Source organism: Mirounga angustirostris, unplaced genomic scaffold (assembly GCF_029215605.1).
Source record: "Mirounga angustirostris isolate CCGP_5_RB_7025 unplaced genomic scaffold, mMirAng1.0.hap1 SCAF_7, whole genome shotgun sequence".
Taxonomy (NCBI): domain Eukaryota; kingdom Metazoa; phylum Chordata; class Mammalia; order Carnivora; family Phocidae; genus Mirounga; species Mirounga angustirostris.
The window spans coordinates 95593444-95617230 of NW_026991715.1; the positions used below are offsets into that span (position 1 = coordinate 95593444).

General features: G+C 42.6%; 1 protein-coding gene across 1 annotated transcript in view; it reads right to left on the bottom strand.

Moving 5' to 3' along the window:
* DOCK2 (dedicator of cytokinesis 2) overlaps positions 1–23787 on the bottom strand; it is a 419219-nt gene that overhangs the window by 334341 nt on the left and 61091 nt on the right. The window contains exons 11-22 of the mRNA XM_045901591.3: positions 22212–22287; positions 21145–21221; positions 20467–20592; positions 19173–19297; positions 13588–13686; positions 11698–11770; positions 11476–11579; positions 9326–9509; positions 9098–9195; positions 7364–7453; positions 6229–6329; positions 5241–5375 (exon numbers count right to left, since the gene is read on the bottom strand). Coding sequence (XP_045757547.1) covers positions 5241–5375; positions 6229–6329; positions 7364–7453; positions 9098–9195; positions 9326–9509; positions 11476–11579; positions 11698–11770; positions 13588–13686; positions 19173–19297; positions 20467–20592; positions 21145–21221; positions 22212–22287 — 1288 coding nt within the window. The remainder of the gene's footprint in view (positions 1–5240; positions 5376–6228; positions 6330–7363; positions 7454–9097; positions 9196–9325; positions 9510–11475; positions 11580–11697; positions 11771–13587; positions 13687–19172; positions 19298–20466; positions 20593–21144; positions 21222–22211; positions 22288–23787) is intronic.

The following is a 23787-nucleotide window of genomic DNA, read 5'->3' on the forward strand; positions in this document are numbered from 1 at the left end:
GGGGGGGGGGTGCCAGTGCAGAATTCAAACCCAAGTAGCTAGCTCCAAAAACTGTGCCTTAAACCACTGAGCTGACTGTCTCTCACAAGCAGAGGCGGTGGGGATAAGGGAGGTGAAGGAGGAGTGTGTGGATGGAAGAGCAGCCCCAGGAGACTGGGAGCACACGGGGAAGGAGAGGGAAGCCAGAAGTGAGTAAGCAGGTCCTTAACAAGAGCAGGAGGCAGGATACAAAAGCAACGACAGGCAGCACAGGCAAGGAACAGGGAGCTGGGTACATGGCTGCTTGAGCCCAAGGGGCCTGATCACACACACCGCAGACACAAGCAGGGGCCAGCCAGTGGGCCAGCAACAGACCAAGGGGAATTCATGGAACCATAAAAGTCCCTACATTGTGATCCGCAAAAAGCAGACACCTGGCAACCATATCCTTCCTCCATGAAAACAAATACACAAACAAGCAAACAAAAACAACAAGAAAGGTTTAGGATACCATGAACTGTAAGCCAAATTTGGGGCATGGATCAAGACACCATTTATTAATTTAAATCTGAGTTTTTGAAATAAGCCCCTTGCTGTCTTGCCTAGGTAAAAACATGGGAGCAGGTAACATTTGTTATGTTTATGAAATTAAGTACCAGATACTACATGGATAACTTTGTACGTGTAATCTCATTTCATCATCAAAACACTAAGAACTGGTTTATCCCCATTTATGGATGAGGAAACTGAGGCTCAGACAGGCCAGGTCACTCAGTAAGCTGGGCACAGGGACAAACATACGACTCCCTCCTAGGTCTGTCTAGTGTGAACACTGACAGTCACTGAGCCAACACGGACTAACACAACATGAATATAATCGCTGCTCCACATTTCCCCCCATACTTTAGCCTATGGCAGCATTAGGATTTGTAAGGAACACAGACAAGTGGGAGCAAATCCCACTATAGCACCGTGCTCTGGATTTTCTCTCTTGTAGAGAGCCATTCTTATAGAAGGGCTGCAGCCTTATTTCTATGTGCATGACCAGCAGGAAGGGAAGGTTTCAGTGTGCTTATCATGTGACTCAGAGAAGCATAGTGTGCTCTGGACTCTGAATACTTCCACAGCTCAGAAATCTTGGGGATCAGCTCAGCTGGTTGTCTGAGCTTCAGGATAAAAAGAACTGCAAGGAATTTTATAAAGAAGTTCAATGCCTAGAAGATAATCACTTCAGCCCTTTCTGACTGTTTCTCACTATGCTTTATACCTCCCAGAGGCTTAGTCATTCCAGAAAACCCTAATGGATAATGGTCATATTGATGGCTACCAACCATCTTTTGGACACACTTCCTATATTTTTAAGCCTGCCTCTCTATGGCAAAACCTTGAACCTGCTCTGTCAGCTTCCATTGCAACTATGGCACAGATAGATGCCCAAAGATACCTGCCGCAGACTTTGACTCAGGAGCCAGTGACATAAGGAGAGGGGAAAAGAAAACCACATTATTTGACTATGTGATAGAAATAAATACACTGTTGGTGGGAATGCAAGCTGGTGCAGCCACTCTGGAAAACAGTATGGAGGTTCCTCAAAAAGTTGAAAATAGAGCTACCCTATGATCCAGCAATTGCACTCATGGGTATTTACCAAAGATACAAATGTAGGGATATAGCAGCAATGTCCGCAATAGCCAAACTGTGGAAAGAGCCAAGATGTCCATCGACAGATGAATGGATAAAGAAGATGTGGTATATATATACAATGGAATATTATGCAGCCATCAAAAGGAATGAGATCTTGCCATTTGCAACGACGTGGATGGAACTGGAGGGTATTATGTTGAGCGAAATAAGTCAAACAGAGAAAGACACATATCATATGACCTCACTGATATGAGGAATTCTTAATCGCAGGAAACAAACTGAGGGTTGCTGGAGTGGGGGGTGGGGTGGGAGGGATGGGGTGACTGGGTAATAGACACTGGGGAGGGTATATACTCTGGTAAGCGCTGTGAATTGTGCAAGACTGTTAAATCTCAGATCTGTACCTCTGAAACAAATAATGCAATATATGTTAAGGAAAGAAAAAAGAAGAAGAAGGTAGCAGGAGGGGAAGAATGAAGCGGGGGAGATCGGAGGGGTAGACGAACCATGAGAGATGATGGACTCTGAAAAACAAACTGAGGGTTCTAGAGGGGAGGGGGGTGGGAGGATGGGTTAGCCTGGTAATGGGTATTGAGGAGGGCACATTCTGCATGGAGCACTGGGTGTTATGCACAAACAATGAATCATGGAACACTACATCTAAAACTAATGATGTAATGTATGGGGATTAACATAAGAATAAAATAAATAAAATTAAATTTAAAAAAAAAAGAAAGAAAGAAAGAAATAATCCTTAAGAAATCCAATCTTTCTCAACAACTTCTTTTCCTCCCTTACCCAACTGCATCCTGCAAATTGATACAGAGTAATCCTTAGCCCTTGCAAGCACTCATGGGCAGTATGTGCAAAGAAGAATGGCAAGGGAACAGCTAATGGGAGCTAGATCAGCTGAATTATGCACAGGAGGAAAGAAGACAAAGAAATAACAGGAAACAGGAACACAATACCAGACACAATAAGTCCCCAAAGCAATAATTATATTATGATTTCTCACCAGCTGGCTTAGAAATTTCAAACCTTCCATTTTCTAGTTTCCCAAGTAAAAGGCTCTCCTAGTATGGGGAAATACCTCCATTGCTTCCCTATGTCCTTGATGCTGCACTAGAGAGCAAATCATTGATGAAGATTCTAAAATGAACAAGACACAGGAAAACTACTACCTTCCCTCAGCATGAGGTCTTAGACCTTTCTTGCAGGTCAGCCTACACTTTTTTCATGAGAAAGAATTCAAGATTGGGCTTGGACTATCTTAGAGGCATCTCTTCTGACCAAAGGCATCTCTTAGTCCCCCAAAATGCACCTTGTCCAATAGGTATTTCATGAATATCCATGATGTTCTATATGCTCTGCTGGGGATACGGCAAGAAATAACAGAGCACCCCACTCCTTAAGAAGCCAAAAGTCACTTAGAGTTCCAGCAGCACTGAATTTACACTGAATGAAGAGCTAGAGATTCTGCAGGATGACATGCCTTGAGGCAGAGAAGAAAACAAATGTACAAACACTCTTTGCTCCAGCAGAGGGAAGAGACAAAGACTAAGAGAGATAGGACAGAAAGAAAGAAAGTGGGGGGAGGGAGGGAGGGACGGAGGGAGGAAGGAAGGAAGGAAGGAAGGAAGGAAGGAAGGAAGGAAGGAAGGAAGGAAGGAAGGAAGGAAGGAAGGAAGCCAAAAGTCACGGAGGGAGGAAGGAAGGAAGGAAGGAAGGAAGGAAGGAAGGGAGGGAGGGAGGGAGGGAGGAAGGGAGGGAAGGGAGGGAGGGAGGGAGGGAGGGAGGGAGGAAGGAAGGAAGGAAGGAAGGAAGGAAGGAAGGAAGGAAGGAAGGAAGGGAGGAAGGAAGGAAGGAAGGAAGGGAGAAACAGTAAAATAAATAAACCAAAAGAAAAAACTGGGGCAGAAGATATGATAAATGAAGAATATATGTTCTTGTAAATCTAAAGTTCTCACTTGCAAGATGAGATAAGATATCCTTGCCTATTAATCTGGAATTAAAATGTTTGAATCCTTGAACTCCTCCAAGAAACTCAATCTTTAGAAAGACCCACTGGTTTTCAAATAATTGACACGTATCTCTCAAACATGGAAGAATACCCCTAAGACGTTAATACACAGTATCTACTTTGACTAACTGGGAAATGAGAGGAAACAGATACTTCACTTTAAGAAAAAGGGTTGATGGAGGGAGGTGGGTAGGGGAAGGGCTAGATGGATGATGAGTATTAAGAAGGGCATTTGTTATGATTCACTATTGTATCTAAGTGATCAATCACTGAATTCTACTCCAGAAACAAATATTATATTGTATAAAACTGCCTAAAATTTAAATAAAAATAAATAAAAGTAAATTTATTTTTTAGTAAAATTAAATTTAAAAAATAAAATTTAAAATTAAAAAAAAGGAATAATGCACATGACATGGTTTTGTGACATGGTTCAAGACATTCATCTCTTCCAATTCTCACCTGTAATCTCAAAGAATGTTTTAGGGGAATCCAAAATGATTCATATTTCAGATGCCCTGTTGAGTATGAAACTTTTGTAGCCCATCGCCATCCATTATCATGGTCAAAATGGTGACTACAGATCTCTACTTTCTCCAACGAAACAAGTCTATACCATATGTGGCTGACCTAGCACATGGCTCCAGAGGTACACATGAAACCATGACCATACAATCTGCATATTAATTTCCTTGGTCAGACTGTTTAAAACCTTAGCACATGACCCTTAGCACAGGACCCAGAGACAAGATCTAGAGAGACAGAGACTATCCTGATGACATTGAGTATCTGGATCCGGTCATGCCTGAGGCCAACTATCTTCTGGATTTTTAAAAAATGTGAAATAAAATAAAAGTCCCACTCTGCCTAAATCAGTTTGAGTTGAATGCTCTTCATTTGCATTGATAAGAATCCAGGCAATACATTCCATGTATGTTTTCCCATCACACACAACCAACTTGATCATACATATATTCATAACTAATTGCCTGCCTAACTGCCTTATAGCCAGGATGAACATAAATTCTTCTTCTGCAGGTTGCATTTGAATGCCTCTATCTCCGAAGCCCTTCAAAAGAACAGCTAGCCTCTGTAATACTGCTCATCAAACATCAAATCTCTTAGGTGTTCTAACATGTCAGCTCAGTTGTTGGCTACTAGGATCTCAAAGACAGACAGATCAACTGCAAATACCAGCTCATCTGTCATGCACAACCTCCTAGAGCCAAAAAACTGTCAAACTCCCCAAGTTCTGCTCTCTCCACTCCCAGCACCTCTATCACTGAAGATTCCTGGAAAGTTTTCTATCTCAAATCAAATGAAGAATGATAGATGAAACACAGAAGAGGCGCAAATCACAAATTAAGTTCATTGGATGAAACATAACTCTATAACATGTTAAGATTTATATTTTTCCCTGAATGAACTTAGAGGGAACAATTATAACCTATTCATAACTCTATGTTGGATTTTTAAGTTGTTTTTGATCAATGGCTGGTTGTAATTTTATAAAAGAATCTCTCCAGTGACACAAATACTGTTGTATCCCGGAGGAACTGCAGAACTAATCAATTACTCTTACATAACAAGCACTCACTGTGAAAATAATGTCCTCGACCGAACAATGAACTTGAACACATATTCCAAAGCTTTCAGAGTTCTTAGGATCGGCTCACATTGCTCCCCTCTGCTGGAGGTATCCAAGTAAGTCTTCAGCACTGTCATCAATTTCCTGAATAAGGGATTATATTTTCAAAATACATCTCTGTCCAGCCCACAATGTGATCATTAGTTTGCTCCATAAATCATAAAGCATTCAATCAAAGGTTAAAGGTGGTGGTATAGCTAAGCTTACTCACTCGTTTGCAGCCATAAAAATAACTTTGCTTTATATATATATAAATTTATATTATATATATATAATACAGGGAGTGAATAAATATTTCTTGCCCATAGAAAGCCAGCAAAGGAAAAACTAGTGAGGAAAAAAAAAAATCTTTTGACTAGGAGAAGTAGTCACAATCAGAATATGAGTAGGAATAATGGTGGTGAGAATGCTCTTTTCAGCATTTCCTTTCTACAGAAAATGTTCTAATAATACTATGGAATTCCCTTGCTGAGAAACTTTCCATGTTTCTTCATTACCAGCCAGGCAGACTTCAAACTATCCAGCCCAGCTTTCAAGGCTGCTTTACAAACTGGCTTCTCCCAACCTTTCCAGTATCACCTCCCATCTATAACCATCAGCCCCCTATGCCCAAGTTATAATGGGCTACTTGGCCTGTGTGCTTTCTCCTCCCTAGCCTCTGAATCCCAGTGTCTACCACAAGTAGCTGCTCAATAAATGATAGCTGAATGAATGAATGCTTTCATGTACTTCTACCACAATAAAATATTCATTCTGACCTATGGGTTTGCATATTTTTATTTAATCCAAATAACCCAGCATAGATGGGGTTTTATCAGGAAAGGGAGAACTCACACAGCCTGGTACAAAGGAAAATGCTCAAGTTCCTTGTGCCCTGGGCATCCTGGCAGGGCAAGTAAGAGGTGCAAAAGAAATCCCCATATGTATAGTAACTTACTTGTAAGCCAAGGTCGCACTGAAATGCTGTTGAATGTAAGCCTCCAGAACGGTATTGAAATGCTGGAATTTTCGGTCAGCAATGAGTCCTATTATGTAGATCTGAGGAAGATTCAAAGAATCAGTATTTGGGGGTCAGACCCAAGGCAGGAAGCCATACTCACATGGCATAAGTGAACCTCCAGCAAAATGATTTTGCTCAGGAATTAGCTCATGAATATATTGTTAGTCCTTTTCATTAGTCCTCTTCTAAAAAGCATTCCATGAAGTGTGCTACAGGGTGTTGTAGGATAAAAGTGTTTCATGGTCAGATAAGTTTGACAAATCTCAGGATATCATTGTTGGACTGACTTCTTTACTGCAGGGTTCTTAGAGTCTTTAACATATCTACATGCATTGTGAATCTCTGAGAGGGTCATACAGTGTCCAGCACATCCCTAAGAGTTATTTAATCCAAGGATCTTTTTTGTCACAAAGCATCTTTCTTGAGGGCTAGCTTTCCAAGAGACCTTCTGGGAAGCACTGGATTAAGTCACAGCTGTCTCCAAGTAATCTCTTTAAAATGTAAATGTCACTGACATAAGTAGTTAACATATTGAACTTTATTGATATCCTAGTGTGGACATGACACTGAAAAAACATGAGTTGGGACAGAGAGGAGGAAGAAACCATTTGGGAAGATAGAAGAGGAATGGTCGGGATGGAGGGCCACCATAAAACATTCTGGTGGCCAGGAGGATGTAATGACACTGGTAACTTGGAGACTATGAGAAAGAAGAATAGGAAACATTTTGGATACTTCACGACCTGGCCAAGGACTAGCTCCCAGCATTTGTGGAAAGCTGAAGCCATTATTCATGGTATCCAGGTTCACGTACTTGCAACCAGTGCCAATATGACATCAACACTTAAAATTCCCCTTTTACTCACACTGCCATGCTTTCAAATGAACTAGAAACAAACAAAGAAACAAAAACCCCAGCGGCTCATTCATTCATTGCTCTGGTTGCTGAAAGTTACAATGCCTCCAAAAAATTTCATGAAAAGGACCACAAAGGCCACAAGTTCTCAGTGTTCTCACAGTGAGACAGACATTGATGTCTAATGTCACTAAACATCTTTCCCCTCTTTCTTACCAAAGCATCAAAGACGAGGATATCATACTCATTACTTTGAGAATGCTCCATCATGATATTGAAGAGGGCATCCAGAGTATCCTGGAGAAACTGGACAAAATAATGAAGGTCACATTAAAAAACAGCACAGGTGACCCAGAAATCCCACTCCTCAGTGTATCCCCAAGAGAAGGAGAGTACACATCCACCACACTCTGCATTCAAAATGTCCAGGGAGCTTTCTTCACAAGAGCCAGAACTTGGAGCACCGAATTGTCAACCAACAGCATGAATGAACATATGGCGGCATTTTAATACTACAGAATACTCCATAGTGATTCAAAAAAAAAAAGAGCAAACTACTTCTACATGCAACAATGAGGATAACCCCCATGAGAATTGTGTAGAGTAAGATAAGTCAGACACAACAATGTTCATTATTTATTACTCTATTTTTATGAAATTCAAGAACAGGCAAAAAAAATCTATCATGGTAGTCAGCATAGGGGAGGTTGAGAAGGGGTATGAGAGAACATACTGCAATTCCAAAAGTGTTCTGTATCTTGATCTAGAGGATGGGTAAATGGATATATAAGTGTGTAAAAATACAGGGAACTATACTCTTAGGGTAAGTGCTCTGTACATATTTTACTGTATTATATACTTCAGTAACAAACTTCTTTAGAAAAATAAAAAAGAATGCAAAGGTGGAGATAATGTAATTCTCCCCCAGATGCTTCTCCAAGCTGCCCAAAGGTGATAGACCTTATGAAAGAATTTTCCCACTACTGCTAAACCAGGTAGGTGGGTCAATAGTGCACACTTAAAGCAATGATCTGAAAATTCTACCATTGCTCCTCCATGTATGGAAAATTAACTAAAATATGATACTCTCCCTTCCTAAGGGATGGGTCAATATTTCCTATAGTTCCTGAAAACACACATCTACCAAATAAAGATGTTTAATCTCAGAGTTTCTAGCTGGACCAAGTTCCTGATGGAAACAAGATCACCAAGACCTATGGGAAACACTTGTCCCATAGAACTGGAGAGAAGGGTTGCTTAATTAAATCTACACCTCAGACACTATATTTTCTAGCACCATGTGGACACAACAATACATCTGACATTTGTATTGTTTTCTGCTTGTTTCACTTAAAATGTGAGCCCTGATGTCTTTCCCTCTTTCATGTATAATGCATAATACTCTGTAAGCAGCAGGAACTAAGAATACTTTTTATTTCTAATAGTAACATGTAAGTAGTACTAAGACATCAAACTATTACAGCAACTTATACCAACAAAAATAATTAATAGTTACTATTTATTGAACTCTCTATGATTTACATGTTTAGTTCAATATTATGTACTTTGTGTAAGAGACTATGCTAAGTAATTTTTAAATATTATTGCCTTGAATGCTCACAACCACTCTACAAAATATGTTATATTCACAATATTATCACATAAAGTTGGCAAGCAGTTGAGCTGAGATCTACACCCAGGCTGATCTCCTTCCAGGAACTGAATACACCATAGTTTTCTACCACTCAACATTCAGCATCATTGAACCAAATCAGCCTCTGAATTTCTAGTAAAGGTTTCTCATGGCAATTTGGGACACTGTGTCCCACTGTTAGAGAAAAAGTCCCATCTCCTTCAACACTTCATTTGCCCCCCCCCCCCCCAGAGCTACCCATGATTTAAAGCTCTGTCACTGGTGGATGAAGACAAACAAAATGAAGCCCCACTGACCTTCACCACTTCCTCTCCATCGACGATCTTCAATTTCTCTAAGTTCTCCTGTAGCAGCAGAGGCTTCATACGCCACTTCAGCAAACCCAGCAAGCCCACTGAAATAGAGTCCAGGCAAGCAGAATTACTATTCTTGGCTTAAAATGTCCATTCAGGACCTCGCTGGGCTTACCCATGCACACATCCACATGCACACTACATACATACAACTCTTGATGGTTTCATTACCGTTTTGGGTGAGCTTTGTGGAACACACCAGAGTGGAAATGGAGAACACATCTCGGGAGCTGACGGAGAGACCCCCAACACTGCTGGAGCTTCGACTCAAGGTGGCCCCCTTGTTTTCCACATGGTGTCGATAAGAAGGAAGGGTCAGGTAAGCACTGGCATCCTCCATCTTCTTACTCTCCCCCTGGAAACAATACTGTGGTTACTTCCCCCAGCCAGGGATACATGCCCAATGCCACATAGAGCTTGCAGTGGCCAGCTTACATATTGTAAGGTACAGAGAGTCAGAATCAGAAAAAATCATCAGAGAAGCAATAAACAGCTGGTATGGTAGGGCTATTTTTCTACAAAACAGGCAAGAACCCAAAGTTACATTAGTGGAAAAGGGATTGACCAACCAGTTGAAGGCTCTATGGACTTCATTAACAGTGCGAAGGGAATTGAAGATTTCCCTGACAGGCCATTTTGATTCCTCCTAAATTTCTTGAGATTTTTTTTTTTTAAAGTAGGCTCCACACCTAGCATGAAGTCAAATGTGGGGCTTGAACTCATGACCCTGACATCAAGACCTGAGCTGAGATCAAGAATTGGATGTTTAACTGACTAAGCCACCCAGGTGCCCCTAAATTTCTTGAGGTCTTAACACATGCCTACCAGCAAGATAAGGAATCAGCTTAAAGGAAAAGTTAACAGCAAAGGCACTAAAATCTGATAGTCCTGGGATCTAGACTGTGTTCTACCATTCACAAGTCTTGCCTATGCTTGGTCTTTCTGTGTGTTATTTTTCTCATGATTAAACTGAAGATTAACCATATTACCTAGCTCCCAGAAATTTGGGGCAGACTAAATGGGCATAATGCATATAGAGCTCTTAGCAGAGTTGAGAGACACCTAAGTCCCTTGGCATGTGGAAATGCATGGTTAGAGATAGGCATTACAGGAGTTAATGTTTATTGAGCCCTCGCTCAGTACTGGATGCTGCTCTAAGTGTTTTATATGCCTTGGTTTGTTTCATTTAAACCTCACAACTGCTATCGTCACTGTTGTAGACACTGCTATCATTGTCAGTTTACAAATGAGGAAACTGAGTCTTAAGAAAAATGAGTACATTGCAAACTGACTATAACTGGACCTCTGCCACCACCACCACCCTCCCCCGCCTCCTCCCCCCACCCCCCCGCCCCACCATGAGTTCACAGTCCACTGGGGAAGAATGGCTTTCAAGGCAAGAACTACCTTGATGTGCCATAAATGAGAAGAGAGCAGCTGTGCAGAAGAAGGGGGTGGGGGTTTCCAGAAAAGCCAGAGAGACTCAGAGAAAGAGTGCCAGTGATGAAGCCTCAATGAGGCAGTGTTTGCCATGGAGACCATAGGCAAAAGGGTGTTTTCAGCCCCAAGGCTGAGAAAGCCAAGGACAAGTGTTGGATCCCTATGCCTGTGGCTTAGCCTTGTCCTCCTTCACAAGCACATGTTTTGTCTCCAGCCAGGTGCTAGCATACGCATTCCGCTGCCACAAGAGGGGTTGTGGGAAAGCAAGCAGGTGAGATCAAGATAAACACTTCCTACTTCTCGAAAACAGTACAAGTCTCATGATGTAAAATAATCATGGCCGATATCTGTATACCCTTTTATACATAGCCCTTCCACATAGGTCATCTCGCTGGTTTGTCATAAATATTACCATCACACTTAAGAAAAAGGAAACAGACACTCAGAAAGATGTGTGAGATGACTCCAGATTTAGTCAGCAGCAGGATTGGGACCCCAGATTCTGATATGTTTCCATTAGTTTCTAGCTCTCAAATGTTTCTTGCTGGTCTTCTATACATCCCACAGGGGTCTTTCCAGAGTCAATAGCCCATTCTTTATGTAACAATAACCTTTTCCACTTATTCAAGGTGCTATGTACTCATCACGGTTGTGTTTATATGAGCAGTCTCATGTGATACTCACTCAACAATTATTCACTGAGGGCTCATAGAGGGGGAAACAGAGGCAGAGAAATTAAGACTTCATGCAAGGCCACACAGCTGGTGAACCCTGGTGTGTGTGATTCTGTGGTCCCTGCTTTTAACCACTAAGCAATCCTGCCATCTTCCCTTGGCTTCCTGAGCCCCACTCACTGCAGAGTTAATTCCAACATATGGTACCTTTAGGACGACCAAGTCGTGGCATCCATCTTGCAGAGTGGTCCCATCTTCCTTCATCAACTTCACATAGGACATGGCAAAGTTCTTTTCTCCTTTATCTTTAGCTGGAAATAGCATTGTGAGGTCAGGGAAAAAAAAAAAAAATGACACATGGACCACCCAGTTATCCCACTCCTGTCCCCTGAGGGGAGCTTCAGAGATGCCATTTGGTCAGGTACTCACATTCCAGGGATGACCGATGTCGAAACATGAATCTCAGATGGATCCTCTGCATGTCTTCAATAGGGACAGCCACCTTGGTAGGCAGAAACCAGAGCTCAGAAGACAATGAGTTAAACAGCCCTCCCCACTCCAGCCCACCCCCCAAAAGGCAGCCTGACCATTTAACTGAGAGAGCTGCATGCTGATTTATTACCCATCCATCAAGCCTGGTGAACTGTAAATAAATTACATAAGAACTAGCTATGAAGAGAAAATAAAGTACCAAATGTAATCCATTTGGCAAATTGCAGTCCTAGCCAATGAAAAGAGGTCCATAAATTACAGTGGGTTAAAATGAATCTCCCCAAATTGATATAAAAGTCACATAACTTAAGCACAGGATTTGATGCACTGCAAACTGCACAGTGCACATTTTCTTTACACACTCCAGGAGTTCTGGCAAGTGCAGCAGGGCTTAGCAAATTAACAGTGGTCATTAGGGGGCATGCTTGAGAAATCCTGTTTATGCAAATTCATAAAAATGCTTGACTCCAATAATATTTCAGAAAACCTTAGGGCTCATTCCCATCCTTGGCTGGGCAGATACCCAGATGCTTTTACCTCTGAAGACACTGAGCCAAATCACTCAGTCCTCAGTCACCCCAATTTCACTGTCCAGTGGGTGGTTTGTCACACCTTAAATTGAGGGCCATCAGTCCTGGCTCTGGACTGCCCACCTCCTGATACCTCACAGCTCTCTCTGTAACATGCAATTGAAGCCAAAACAGAGAAGCTTAGCTACCTGTGAGGAAACCACCTTGATTTTTAAAAGGGACAAGTTTACACTGTATAGATGACTATTAAAAGCCAAACAGTTGTATACTTTGGGACACTTTCTGCTCCAGAGAATGAAATTTGAGCCTGAAGAGGTCCACCATTTGTGAATTCAGACAGAACAAAGGAACTGAGAGCCTCCTCGGTGACTGCAGTCCAATTCTTTCTTTCATTGTGAATCAAATGGCCACTCCAAGCCACAGTCAGGTGAAACGCTGGCCTTGCTGATGCCAGGCAGAGGCCCTGCAGCCCAAAAGCTCACAGTTCACATGGGGAGACGCATATTTTAACAACCACTTGACAAGGGCTAGCAAAGAGAAATAATTAGAGTACAAGAGAACACAGAAAAGAGAAGACCAACTTGGTCCAATAGCTTTCTGACCCCCAAGTTGGGCAGGTCATCATTTTGAAGAGTGAGTGCAAGGAGTGAGTGCAGTGAGTTCAGGGAGACCCACTGAGGAAAATGGGAATATAGGTGACCAGGCAAGAACCACTGAGGTTTGGAGAGCTGTCTCAGAAAAGGAAGTTATGTGAACATCTTGTGTTTGGGTTCAGAGCACAGGGTGAATAAAGACTGCTACTAATTACAAGGCAGAGACATTTGAAGCTGTGTTCAAGCTCCACTGTTCACTGAATTAATTCCAAACTCTTCTTCCAATGCACGATATTCCCTTCTGCTTTGTGTGACAATCTGGTAATGCGAATATTTGTGATTAATGCCACTTTTGTCTCAGGCACCCTCCCAAGATGGTATCTTTCAGGCATTAAGTGGGCTTTTATAGCCTCACGTTCACTTGCAAGCTCTGTCGCTCCTCACTGCTGAGTGGAATGACACAGCTTGGTGGGCTGGGCACTGTGCGCAAGAAGACCATCTGACAATCCTATAGTGGCTGATTCTAGGTCAGTGAAGGGGGATCAAGAGAAGCAGGGTACTCACCCATTGGGCCACAATTTCCACTGCCTGACACACCACTGGACACACACTAGGGTATTGCTTCAGATCTTAGGGAGGTGTCTCAGAGCCCCTAGATATGTGTTTGCTCTATCATTATTATTATTTATTATTATTATTATTACCTTGACTGTTTCCATCCACCGTGGTTGTTTGACTTGATAGTACACAACAGACCGATATTCATTCATGGGCTTGTCCCCAGCTCCCACACAAATTGCATTCTGACCCAAGAAAAACAAAGAGAAAAAACACTACAGAATTGCCATTTTCTGTGCTTGGGCAATTTCGGCCCCAAGGCCAACATTGGCCTTAGGGTCTGGGAAAATCCTCCCTTTACCAACCCTTCCGCCAGATACCCTTCTACATTACAGATTTATACATGAACATCCCTGGCCCCAGGAGTGACAGCTGCTTAACTACAGAAATTCTATTACTTGCATTCTGGAAACCATTGGGGCACACCAGGCACTGACATGACTGCTTATTGTAAATGGTAACCAGCCTTGGAGTTACTGCAGGCTGCCAGTCTTATTAATCCTATTTGTTTCTCAAATCTGAATGTGCACAAAGTTTACAAACAGGCTCAGATCAGTCAAGCAGCAGCTCATTCTGATGGATTCTGATGCTAACAGGAAAGCTGGGTGAGGGGAGGGAGCCTGGGCTGCAGACAGATACAGGGGCAGAGGGGCCTGAGGGAGCCCCACCATTACCAAGCATCTTCTGGTATCAGGCCCATGCCAAGCACTGGGATACGGGCAGGAGTCAGATATTAAACCTGACATGAGAGTTCAGTTTTGGGGAGGGATCATTAGATAAGCAGACAAATCACTGAAGAACACAATGTGATGACAGACATATGTCTTTACTACAATGGGGCACAGAGAAGAGATCCTTAAGTGCAGCCTGACAATTCAGGGAAGATTTCTTGGAGGTGATGACAGTTGAGGATCTTGAAGAAAGATTCCAAGTTGGCTTTGAGCAAAAATGTGGGAAAGATATTCCAAGCAGAGAATGAGCACAGAGCAAGCATACCTATATAGGATATTTATTGTTTTCCATAAAAAACACTCTCAGAGTAACAAGGAAAATTATCTTCTAACAGAGTCTGTCAGCCCCTAATTCTATCTCTCTCTGTTAATTCTAGTTCTTTGGCCCCCCAGCAAGCTCTAAGCTGGGTCGCCCAGAAAGGGCCTAAGAATTTTACCTCCAGTCTCTAGAGATCTAGGGACATAAGGACTGGTTTTGGAGCCCCCAGCCCCCAAACTGCAAAACTGTGTGCCTCTGGGCATTTTTAGGATGACAGACTCCTTGCTCCTTACCAGATTCCATCAGATTCACCAACAGATCCTTGATACCACCACCCCCACCGTCACACCACCAGGTTAAGTGACCAAAGCAGGTCACATACGAGCACTCTAGGACCCCCAGTGAGAGAAGCTAACTTTGGGAAGGAGAATCCTGCCTCTCTCCCTGGAATTCTCCCTCTTTACTTCTGAGCTGTCAGGCAAGAATGATTGATGGTACTCGCAGCCAAACTGAATCCATTTTAAAATAAGGATATAGTGTCCTTTCAGAATTAACCTCTAAAAAAAACAAGAATTGGGCCATCTGGGTGGCTCAGTTGGTTAAGCGACTGCCTTCGGCTTAGGTCATGATCCCAGGGTCCTGGGATCGAGTCCCACATCGGGCTCCCTGCTCAGAGGGGAGCCTGCTTCTCCCTCTCCCTCTGCCTGCCACTCCCCCTGCTTGTGTTCTCTCTCTCTGTCAAATGAATAAATAAAATCTTTATAAAAAAAAAACAAAAACCAAAAAACGAGAATAACCAGTGAACTAAAAATGAGGAAAGACAATCTCTTGGTTTTCAATGGGATAAAGTCTGTCAGAAATTTTTGAGGCCTGAACTATAAACATGCCTTCAAACTTATTCTAACCATTTAGAGACTGTTTTTTGTCCAGCATTATGCTGAGCCCTTTACACGTACTACCTCACTTAATCTAATCCTCACAACCACCACCAATGATCACTGCTATTATCCCCATTTCAAAACTGAGTAAACTGAGGCCCTGAGAGATTAAGTCACTTGCCCAAAAAGATAGCAGAGCGAGCATACATCTCAGGCCCACTATCTCTCTTGTCTAGTGTTCCTTCCATAACAACCTAGATGCTTTCCAGCCTCCAAAGATTTATATCTAGTGACATTTATGGGCTTAGAGTTTCTGTAACTCCAGTGAATCCCATGTAGCTCATAAAATCTGAAAATACACATATATCTCTGGTAAAAGTAAAATTGCTATATGGCAGCAACTGATTCCCACAAAACTATCTTGATGAAAATTTTTGATTACCCGAGGCTGTAGAAAAAAGATTCAGTATTACTCCGAGAAAGACCTAAGACCCTCACCCTCAACAAACCAAAGATAAAGTTGAATGTTTCCACATGTGTCAAGAATCATGACCAGGGACTAAGCCCAGTTTTAGAGAAAATATAAATTTATATATGCTCTAGTAAACCTATTCAATAATTTTCCCCATTGCCCACCCCTATGGTCCCCAATTAACAGTAAGAATTCCTCATTAGTTTCAGGTCAGTTGAAGACAATCTGAGTAGGAATCAGGAAAGCCTAGCCTTTAATGCTGACTTGGTCTTGGTAGACACACTTTAGCAGGAGTTCAGATCAGGCTCCTCACATAGGCCCTGTTTCCCTGGTAGTAATACTGGAGGGACAAATGACACCATGGATGCAAATGCATTTTAAGAGCCAGAATGTTCTATACCTATAAGACCACATCCTGGGAAGATGCCAATCATCATCCATAAGGCAAGAATGAAGCCAGAAGACTACCATTCCTATTTAGTAATAATGGCTAATTTTAATGAACACCTATTATGTAGATCGCCTCACTTGATGTTCACAAAAGCAAGGTGCAACTGCTGGTCTCCTACTATTCAGACAGAAAATTGTAGGCATAGAAAGATTATGTAATTTGTTCAAGGTCATTCTGCTAATCAAGGCTTCACTGGGAATTGAGCTTGGCTGCCTGGCCCCAGAGTTCATGGTCTCAAGCACTACAATACCCTGTTCTCCATGTCCTGCCTCTATCCCGATAAGCTAGCTGGTCTCAGAAGAGCAGAGGTTTCTAGGCCTGGCATTGAAGCCTTCTCACTTCTCCTTAAACTTGCTTCAGGCAGCTGTCCACATCAGATCGCCCATTTGACTGCCTGGGTTCCTGCCCAGTTGCTCTGCCTTCTCTGAATGTTACCCCTCCTTCCTGTTTCCGAGTATTTACTGCAAACCAGGTGCTTTACTGGTACCATTTTGTTTAATTTGCAACCCCAAGAGGAGATGATGATTCCTCTTTTACAGACAAATAAAACTTGCCCAAGATTACACAGCTACTAGGAAGGGAGGTTGGGATTTGAACCTGATCTATTTGACCCCAGAGCCTAACCCATTAGCTTCTCTGCTATGGCGCCTCCTGAGCAAGGTTGCTGAGAGCCCAAAGTGAGCCAAGGATAAGTGTAACCTACTTTGTCCTCTGGCCCTGCTCTGCCAAGGGCAGTGTACACCTGGAGCAGGAAAAGAAATAGATACCCCACAGGAACCCACCAGCATCAAGTGTTTGCGTGTGCTGCCTGACACTTAATTAGGCAGTACTATTTATTTCTGCAAATAAAGAAAGAGCAGCCTCCCACAGGCTTCCTTCACAATTTTCAATAGTCAGTCAACTGAACTCCCCCATAACTTGCCTAATAGAGGAAACTGCAAATTACCACCATGCCCCATAGTTATCTCTCCATTTCAGCCCCCAGAATACCTGCTTATATATTCATCTTTGAAGAGTGTGTCTGCTCAGCCTGGTAGGATATGACTGGAAAAGGTGGCAGAGGGGTAGAAGGAAGAATGGTTCAGAAGTGAGATAAGACACCCGCCTTCCTGTTAAATGTTCCTTCTAATTTGTCCTTCAGCAACACTGAAGGCAAGCTATCAGTGTTTTTAAAAATGAAGCTGAGGTTTAAAAGTTCTCCAACAGGTAGTTGGATAAAAATAACTTCAAAGCAGTGGTCTATACGTTCGTGAAATGCAATTTCCCTTTCAGATAAAAACCCACTGCTCTTCTTTTGTGTTCCTTTGAGCAAAGTGTCTTTCACTTATTTTACTTTTCAGAATCCAACAAAGAGGATGAGTTAAATACTTGGATTTTTGCTCAACCAGATAGTAATTAATGGGGCCAGTCTTTACCAATAAAAACACAACGGGATTTCTTTAAATTCAAAAAATAATTATGAATCTTCCCAGAATTTGAAAGAAGTGGCTATTAGCACCATTTTTGAAATGAGAAATAAGTTACAGGATTTTTTTTTTAAATGGATGGGCATTATCATGAAGTGTTTAAGAGGGCCTGAAACCTGGACTCAAACCCCATCTCTGCCACGTACTAATTTTACGACCTTGGAAAAGTTGTTTCATTTGAAGGTTTAGTTTCCCCCTCTGTAAAAATGGGAATAATAATGGTAATGCATCGTACTTATCCCAGCACCTGGCACATAGTAATTCCTCTGTGAATGCTAGTTATGTTCTTAGGTAGAGGGTAGCAAAATCTGCCTGAACCCCACGCCCCCAGGTTAGAGCAGATGACTTATCAATACTCCTGCCCCCACCCCACTGTGCTATCTAATCACCTACCGTGGCCTAAGAGGAATCTTTGCCCACACTGAAACTGCTGCTGAGAGCTGATTTTATTTTCAGCTCGGTACTCCAAAAGGAGAAATTGAGAAGTAGAACCCTCCCACACACTGGACACAATTGCTGACAACCTTAAAGGAAATATAAGTAAATAAATGTAAACACACATGAGAAATATTGTATAGGACATATGCTGTATAAATATTTATAGCAATGTGCTTTGCATTCTTGAATACACCGTGTTGGCCCTCTGGAGACCAATTTACGAATAAGGCTTTCCGCCAGAATTTCTAGCTGAGCACTAGGGAGTTGGATTAAGTGTTGGGAATGTCTGTTTTGAGGCCATCCTGAGTCTCCACACCAGCCCAAGGCTCTGTACTGATCCTTTTTCTTGCCATGGATTTTGTCCGAATAAACCAGCTCAGATTTCAATGACAACAACATTTTAACAGCAAAAAACTGACCTTTAAGCTAAGGCCAAGCAAAAGAAAGAAAAAAGAAAGAAAGAAAGAAAGAAAGAAAGAAAGAAAGAAAGAAAGAAAGAAAGAAAGAAAGAAAGAAAGAAAGAAAGAAAGAAGAAAAAGAAGGGATCATGAAAGGGGAGAAACAGACATTGAAAAACTGCTTTGAGGGGCGCCTGGGTGGCTCAGTTGGTTGGGCGACTGCCTTCGGCTCAGGTCATGATCCTGGAGTCCCGGGATCGGGTCCCACATCGGGCTCCCTGCTCGGCGGGGAGTCTGCTTCTCCCTCTGACCCTTCCCTCCTCATGCTCTCTCTCTCATTAAAAAAAAAAGAAAAAAAAAAAAAAGAAAAACTGCTTTGATGTAAAGACCAAATTAACACAAGGTCTTACTATGGACCAGTGTGCAAACCAAGCTCTAAAGGTGCAGATCACGTTACTCAATGCCATCCCGAAGGCACCTGGCATTTAGAGAGCAGATTGGGATGGGAAAAGCAAATCTTCGTGAGCAGAAGCACCCAAGGCAGCCGGGGCACCCAGAGCAGCAGCAGGGTCCCTTACAGGCAGTGTTTTGCCGTCCTCCGCGCACACACACATGATCACTTCCACATTCCTCTGGGTGGTCTTGTTGTACTTGTCAAAGTCGCCTTGTAAGAGAGTGATGTAGATGTCGTTCCTGACATCCCCTGCAGGCAGAGGGAGAGAGAGACAAGAGCTGGCATCTTCACTGCAGGAGAGACACTTACTAGAAGGCACAGGGGTGGGGGTGGGAGGGCGAGTGCCCTGCCTTGACATCTACTAATGAAATTAAAATCAGACATATTCCAAAGAAGCATTGTTTCCTCATCAGGGAGGCTGGAGAAGGAGGTAACAAGGGGATGAGGAATGCTAGGACATCAGTTGCAAAAAGGTAGGTAGGATGGTCAAAATTGGCTCTGTTCTTCTCTCCATTAAAATTATTGAATTTCCATCCTCTAGTGACACCTTCTGGGAAGACAAAGGAAAGCTCCTTGGCCATAGATCTTTTACTGTGCTGAAGCAGATAAGGTCACTTTTCAAGTGTCCAAGGAACATGGGGTCAGGAAGGAGGTTCGGAGGGTCTTCAGGAATAGAGGGAGGGCAATAAGAATTGAAAACCCCACAGGGGAATGCACAAGGAATTGATGGTTCAGGTACAGCACAGGCCCCCAGTTGGACCACCATACACCGTGGAAAGGAGTAAATCGGCGAGAGCAGTGGCGGACACAGTCTAAGACAGGTTTAAGATAAAAAGGGAAGTTCTAAAACAGTGTTATTATATAATCTTCTTTTGTTTTTCTTTTACTATATACACGTTTGGACAATTTTAATAGCAGGTACTTCTGGAGACAAAAGTTTGAGGGAGCTTTTAACATTTCACTTTTTACCTTTTCATGCTATTTGAACATTTTACAACAGGCATGGAGTCCTCTGGTAATAAAAAATATAGTTTAAAAATTTAAGAGAATGACAATATTCTCCCCAAAAGAATAGAACTATTCTATGTGTAGTAAAGTAGAAAGGATGTCCATGATAAATTATTAAGTGATAAACCAAGTTGCAGAACACTATATAAAGCATATAAAGTAATGGTATATAAAGCATATGAAGTGTGATCCCATCTGTGAGGGGAGAAAAGTGCATGTGTATATATTTATGTGCTTGTGTTCATTACATGACTGTATGGAAGATTTTTGGATATACAAAAATCATTTTCAGTGGTTGCCTTCAGGGAGAGAAATAGAGAAAAAGCAGTCGAAAAGGAAGGAGTTGACTTTGTAAAAAGAAAATGGTTGTGACGAGCCAGACCACCCCCCACCCCAGGGGAAGGCCAGACCTGGCATGATGATCTCTGGGAAGCCCAGCTTCCTGGCCACCACAGTGGTCCTGTCCACCAGATGTGGGTAGTCCTTGCGGATCTGAATGATGTCACCCACAAGCATCTTCATGGTCACCCAGAGGCCTGGAAGGGAATGCTTACCATGAAGAGCCAACTTCAAGGTGTGCTCAGTCTTACCCTCCCACCATCTCTCCCTTTGGGGTCTTTCTGGAGGAGACTGCTGGAAGCAGAGAGAAATAATTACAGATGTGACCCAACACAGGAGGAGGAGGAAGGAAGGTGGAAAGCAGAGGGGCTCTGGGGCCAGGCATCTGTGGGTTTGAATCCCACTCCTTACTTCCAGCAGCGTCAGCTTCTGTCAAATTCATCCACCCAGCCTTTGTGAAGTGAGGTGGATACCACCTATCTCATAGCACTGTGGGAAGAATTAAATCCAATAAGGAGGTCTATGAAGGTGTCTGACACATACGAGATGTGGTTTGGGCACTAGGACATGCCTCCCAGATTCAGGAGATGTGGTTTCCATTTCCATAGATCACATGCTCCCATTTCTCACAATGGTCTGTCTGGAAGGAAGGCTATGTTTCCCAGGGTTTGTGATTTTGATCTGTTTTCCAAAGAATCAAGAGCTCCCAAACCAGAGCCCAGCCCACTCGGCACATCGTGGCACTGTACCTTGCCCTCCACTGTCCCCCTTGGAGGCTGTAACTTTGCCCAGCAGGCTGTGAAGGAAGTCATTCTCAGCGGTCACTCTGGGAAGGAAAAGAAAGCACAAAATGCTTGCATGGTGCTCTCATGGGGTCCCCCACCTTGAGGTTCCACGTGCTCCACAAATTTGCCCAGCCCCTCCATACACCTTAGGTGAAAATCAAGCCTGCCCATGCCAGCTCAGACAACATGTATGCCATCAAGAATCAGATTTCTCTTTTTCACAAAGCAACATGGCTCTGACATCTGGAAATATCATTCTTACAAGTAGAGGCCTTTTTTTTTTTTTTTTTAAATCTAGAAGACTCTTAGAAAGTAAGGATTCCTAAGCCCTCAAAAGGAACATCTGTTCACCAAGATGGCAAAGACTAGCTGTTCCTGCTCGGTCCTAATCACATAGCTTAACTAGAGTCACTGACTTCATGACCAGTAACAAAACTCCATTCTCTTTGGACATCTTTGGTGTAACAAAGTAAGGACAACATTCTCAAACTGGGGGTCCTGCTTTCTAATAGACTCCTTTTTAGAGCAGGAAAAGGACATTTATCCTCCTCACTACCCTCCTCTAAAATCATGAATATTTCTATCCATGAGAACCAGGTGATAATTCCCTGTTATATGTTCCTGATAAGCTGTTGCTTGACAGAGTTGTAGTTCCTGTATTACTTGTAATTAATTAATCAATCTTTTGTTGATTATCTGTCTAATCTCCCATCTAAACATAAGCTCCATGAAGACAGGACCATGTCTATCTTGTTGAGCACTTCATGCCCCATGCCTGGCACAGTGCCCAACCCTCTGCCAGCTTTCAATCAAACTCTGTTGAATAAGTAACACCTGATAAGTGAATGGGTGAAAAGCTGGTTGGTTTCAAGAGCCTTGGCACTGAGATCATCGTTCTCTTCCTGCCCTCCTCTTGGGAGGCCCCACGAGGCTATCATCAACTCAGAGAATCAGTTCATTTTGCTTTTGAGCAGCCCTCAGTGAGAAAGGGTGTGGTTTAAGAGAAGGGAAAGAAATGGGAAATCTCTCACGGGTGAAAAGGAATGAAATGCTGCTTTTCTTCATCACTCTCTGCTTTCCCCTTGATGATGTCTGTTATGTCCATAACTAGAAACAAACAAACAAAAAGAAAAAGGAAAGAAAAAAGAGAGAAAAATCTATTAATGACTTATGCCCTCCTGCTCCCAGGATACCATGTCAATGGGATGAGATTGTAGGACAAGAGGCTGGGTCAGGAAGTTTAAAAAGACAAGCAAGCCAGCATCGAGCAATACACAGACCGCAAGGGTTCATAATGTGCAGCACCTGGCAAACACTTCTGGAAAAAGCAGGCTGGGAGGTCAGCAAGCCACAGAAACCTCCAAGAGACTGGTTTAGCAGAGGCCAAGAGGAGAGAGTCAGAACAATGGCTACGAAATTAAACAAGTAGGTTTGAATTTGACATATATGTATTGGACGTCCACCATGCCTACAGAACCCAAGCACAGTGACTCCCTATAGGACCTGAGAATCTGAGGACCACATCTCCCTGCCCAGAGTAAGTGCTTAAGGGGATGAGCATGTGGCCTATGCTCATGCTCCTGGGGCTTCTACTAAAACTCATGGGAAAGGGGTGTTTTCTTTCCCCTGGATTACTAAACTGGTAGGATTCAAGCTTGGATTGGCCCACATTTTGCCAACTAACTGGACAGTCAACTTCAGAATAAGCCAGCAAGAGGACATAGTGAAACATAAATTTGAGTTCCTGGATCCAGCTATGCCTGAAGCAATCTATGCCTGAACTTTTCAGTTACACCAGATTGTGGTCATCTGAAACCAAAAGAGAAAGCAGACTACAGCTGGGGACAAAGGCACACTTTGAGGAAAGGTTGAAGGACCCTTACTGTCCTAAAAGGGACATTGTGATGTCAGGAGCATCCCTTATATAGAATCAGCATTTCAGAGCAGGGCACAAATCAATCAGGTCAAAGTCTCTCATTTTGCAGATAATGAAACTAAGGCCCTGGGGAAAGTGCTTGCCCAAGGTCACCTAGTTAGCTAGCTAGCAACAATGCCTGGTTAAAAAAAAACGAGTTAGCTCTTTATAAGCTAACTTGTCCGCCCTCCCACTTTGCAAGCAGTGCCAGGGGGCTAGTTGGAGAGCCAGCTGTTTGTGAATACAGATCAGGGTATCTTGAAAGGAAGAACATGAAACAGTGGGTTTTGATATGATATAGAGGAATTATAAATGGTACACGACATAAAACTGGCATATCAAATTGCTGTTTCCACAGGTCTTTAAATGGTCTTTTAAGAAAAAAAAAGGTACTTTAACTTAAAGTGGGCTAATTAAAAGGAACTATATTAGGTAAACAATAATGCCAGTTATAGTTAACAAAAACCATAAAAGTGGGACAAGAATGATAAAGTCTTGGAAACCCCAAGAGAGAGAACTATGGCGGAGAAACATGCGGAGGTGAGGTTGCTCGGAAGCAACCTCATTTGGTCACACCGACTCTCCAAACGTCCACTTCCATCTGGAATTTAGATGTGTGGCCAGTGACTCATACTGTGTAACTGCATTTCCTGTCCCGGATATTTTTTTAAAAATGATTTGCTCCTCATAAT